General features: G+C 47.5%; 1 protein-coding gene across 1 annotated transcript; it reads right to left on the bottom strand.

Moving 5' to 3' along the window:
* Positions 1–1,110: 1,110 nt before the first annotated feature.
* Positions 1,111–3,468, bottom strand: LOC107124898 (argininosuccinate lyase-like; the record flags this gene model as incomplete). Its single annotated transcript, XM_015428399.1, has 3 exons — positions 1,111–1,167; positions 2,031–2,114; positions 3,274–3,468. Coding segments are annotated over 3 exons (336 nt in total), but the record flags the coding sequence as incomplete, so codon positions are not given.
* Between the last annotated feature and the right edge of the window lie 825 nt (positions 3,469–4,293).

Below are 4,293 nucleotides of genomic sequence, written 5' to 3'. Positions count from 1 at the left end.
AGGTTGGCAGGAGCTGGAACGAGAGATGGGAGCTCATTCCGTCATGCGGCACCCGGGTCTCGAACTTCTCAAGATACCAGGGCCATAAACTTCCATACTGATCTTCTGAACGATAGCAACCATGGACTCTTGTTAGTTCTTCCATTTTGTTACATCTCCCAGAGAAAGAGCTCTGGGGAATGTGAAAGCTTGCACACTGTGACATGTCACTGGGCTGGTCCTAAAAAAACAGTATTACATGGATGGTGCTTTTGGCTTTTTAGTTAGTTCTCCTGCTTAAAGGCTCAAGACTTCGGTAGCTGACTGTGGGGAAGGAATGGGGGGGAAACACATAAGGCGCAACGTGGCACGGATCAGGTACCCCTTCACTGCTGAGTGGCCAGGAGGCAGCCGTCCAAGGTGAGAACAAGCAGGACTTGGTCTCCTGACCTTCAGAGACGCAGACAAGCTCCTTAACCACCAGGCTTGCTTGTCTTTCAACTGTAGTTATACACTGGAGGAGGAAAGAGGGCTCAGGGAATAAGCTGTAGACAGCAACTTTAGAAAAGGGGGTTTGGTTACACGTGGCCCCCAAATAAAAGCACATTTTTAAAAAGGAGAGGCTCACCCAATCAATCCTAGCACAGACTCAATAGCTTACACAGCACAGACCGAATAGCTCACTGTATTCCACAAGCGATGTCGTTGGAAGAAACAAGGGGGGGTGGGGCAGCAAGGCAGAAGAGCTGAAGGGGGGGTCTTATTCAGAATGCCTGTGGACTAGGACATTGGATACTGCATTTGTGGAAGTACACAAGTTTATTCTTTGAGCAAAAGGCCACTGGGGTCTCAGTCAAGGGGCTGCATATCCCCCATGGCAAAAGACCTATAAAGGGTCTCAAAGCCTCAATCCCTAGAGACCCTCCTCCTTCTGGGATTTTCGCCGAGTGCTACCCACCTTCACAGCCTTAAGGACTAGAGCCTTGCTTTTTTTTCAAAAGCAGAATTCCCAGGATGCCACATCTAATTCTGACTACCTTTGCATGGGAAGTGCCAAGTATGAAAGAGCAGGAAAGCAAGCAAAGCAGACGGAGGGCCAAGCAGCTAAAAAGCCATCCACGGTTTCCCTACTTGGTCATTTCTGCTGCGTCCGGTGTGGAGCTTCCCGGCCACATCGCCAATGATCTCCTGAAACAGAAGAATATCCATCCGGGTTAGCGTACTAGTTAGGGTTGCCTTCCTCCAGGCAGGGGCTGAAGATCTCCCACTATTACAACCGACCTCCAGGCAACAGAGATCAGTTCACCTGGAGAAAGCGGCTGCTTTGGAAGGTGGACTCTACGGCATTATACCCCACAGAAGTCCCTCCCCTCCCCAAACCCCGCCCTCCTCAGGCTCCACCCCCAAAATCTCCAGAGATTTCCCAACTTGGAGCTGGCGGCCCTATAAATAGCTGCAAAGGCAGCTGATTTTGGGGACAGTCACATGGCTGCTTTAATTGCCAGGGACAGTCCACTGAAACAATGCCAGCTGGTCAAAGAGGAGGGCGGTCTTTAGTAATTGTCCTCAGCAAGGACTATAATGAGGACTAGATCCTTAATAAGCCTCTCTGGATATTCCAGACTCGAGCTCTTTCAGCCAGTAATTCCGCTGTTGTTCCATGTATATCGACGTTTGAACACATCAGATGGCCTCTCTGGCCCGGTTCGAAGGTTCTTCACTTTTCTCCTCTTTTTGAGTCCCTATACTCCCCCAAGCCAGGAATCCATTCTGTCCTTCACTCCCAAACCAACCTTTGGCTTCTCACTGCAGCTACACTAACCATGGGCATCCCACTACTGACCTCTTCCTTTACCCCACAACAACTGGAGCATCCATGAGCATTCCAGCCCTGACATGGATGGCCCATGCTAGTCTGGTCTCATCAGATCTTATGACCCATGCTAGTCAGATCTCATCAGGTCTGTCAAGCTAAGCAGCACCAGTCCTAGTTGGTTTTGGGTTGGAAGACCACCAAGAAAGTCTAGGGTTGCTATGCAGACAAGCCAAACCTTGAGCCGGCGTTCAATGGTAGTGTGGATATCCTCATCGGTTTTGGAAATCATGAGGGAGCCCTTGGAATACTCTTCCGAAATCTGTGAGAGAAACACAGACACCAGCGGGTTAGCAATTAACGGGCCTCCCCGATGTCTGGCCCAGTTAGAGAGCCATTCATGTGTTTAACAGCAAGAGTCAACTACTTGCACTGATCTCCCTGGCAGAAACCCAGAAAAAAACCTCCATCTGCTTAGCGAGTTAAGGATATCGCAAGCTGGGAAAATTCCCAACACTTAGCCTTTGAATGGTGGTTTCACTGTTCAAAGCACTTTGCGTATATTAATTGCTGCAATCTTTCAAACAATGCCGGAAGGTAGGATTCTTCTATGCAGGTCAGAAACCGAAGCTGGGAACAAGCAGGCTGTATAACTGAGTTTGTGACGGAGGAGAAATTGGAACCAGTGGCCTCCCAGATCACAGCTTATGCTCATCACAGCTCTCACTGGTTTGTTTTTTTAAGCAACAGGAAACCTGAACCATGAATGTATAGCTTCTCTGCCAAGACCTCAACACCTGTGCCACTGTAATTAAGCCAATTCACACAACTACAGCTTAGGGTTGTATATTACCTCTCTTCCATTTTTGGAATGTAGTAAAATAGCCATTTGGGATTCTGCCTTAATGCTCAGATCCCAGATTCCCCTTAACAATAGTTTTGTTCCGTGCCCATTGTCTAACCTAACCAAAGAGGCTGCTCAGATCGAATACAAGTCTGACTCTATGACCCCCAAGCAACACTGAACAATTATCCCCACCACCACCTGTATCATACTTGTAAATGCAAACCCAAGACCATTTTTAGAATCAAGGGGTGAGAGATGAAGGGGTGGTCAATCAACTAAAGCCTAAAATTTACCATTCCCCCTCCCTCCAACCAGACTAATAACAGACATGGAGAAAAGCAGGTGAGATCCAGGCTAGTATATATTTAGAGATGGGATCTTCCACAATGCTGATGGGACTTGAACTTGTTTTGTTTTCAAAGTCACCCTAGCATTAGCACGTTCCCCATGAGGGAGGCCTTTGACTCATTCAAAACTGGATAAGAAAATATGAAAGATGGTCTTTCTAACAGGGGGTAGACGTTGCTGGGCTCCTACCATCCCAAAGTGCTCATACATTTTTTGCAACATCTAACACTTTGCAAGCTAAATCATCAACTTCATTTAAGAAAAGAGTCAAATCATTCACAGCTACCTTCTCTAGGCCACTGATGATCTTGTCCAGTTCAGCCCTGGATAGAATCCCGGCCTTCTCCAAGACCTTGGCATAAGCGATACTTTCACGGATATCAACCTCCGCCAGGCGCTGATCAACCAGGATTGAGGCATTCAGCTTCTCCATGATGGGGTCCAAGCTTCCGACAAGCCTCCCGCCGTACAGTTTATCACCCTGCATAAGAGGAAACATTCCATACAGTTGAACAAGGCAGTCCAAACGCCTCAGACTCCTCTTTCTGTGGCTGCCATTTTGGTATCCTACAGAAACCAGGATGGTTTCAAAATGGCGGCCCATTGAAGGAAACGGAGAACTGTATAATTGTCTGAAGGGTATTTTTTATTGTGAGTGTGCTGGTGACAGAAGCACAGTTCGGACAGCTGAGAAAAATGTAATTAATTTGGGACTCCCATACTGAAGTCTGGACAGATCCATGTCCACAGCTCCAATGGAGCGCCAATTTCTGTATCAACACCCAAACTCAAAAAAACTGGTACTTATTCTGAAGTATTTAGATATTTAAACCCTGCTTTTCTTATTAGTGGAGACCCAAATTGGCTTACAACATTATTCTCCCCTCCTTTATCCTATCCTCACAACTATCACCCTGTGAAGTAGCTTACGCTGAGAGAGACCAACTGGCCGAAGGTGACCCGGTGAGCTTTTACAGTAGAGTGGGACTTTGAACCCAGGTCTCTGGGATCCAAATTGGACATTCAAACCCAAGGGTCCCCAACTTTTTTGAACCTGTGGGCAACTTTAGAATTCTGAAATTGTGTGGCGGGCGCAGCCACAAAATGGCCGTCACAAAAGAGCTGTTGCTGCGGGAGGTGGAACCAGACATAAAATGGCTGCCACAGCTTCCCTTCAGGCAGGCAGTAAAAATCCTTGCGCTAGGGTAGCTGCCGCCAAAGCAACTTTTTTAAAACTCTGCACAGCCAGTCAAATCATCAATGGCCAATTAGAAGCCTTGATGAACAAAAATCCCTCCCTGGCCCC

The sequence above is a fragment of the Gekko japonicus genome, unplaced genomic scaffold, assembly GCF_001447785.1.
Source record: "Gekko japonicus isolate JY-2015 unplaced genomic scaffold, Gekko_japonicus_V1.1 scaffold7638, whole genome shotgun sequence".
NCBI lineage: Eukaryota > Metazoa > Chordata > Lepidosauria > Squamata > Gekkonidae > Gekko > Gekko japonicus.
The sequence above is the reverse complement of the archived record's forward strand: the minus strand, read 5'-3'. Positions and strand labels throughout refer to the sequence as shown.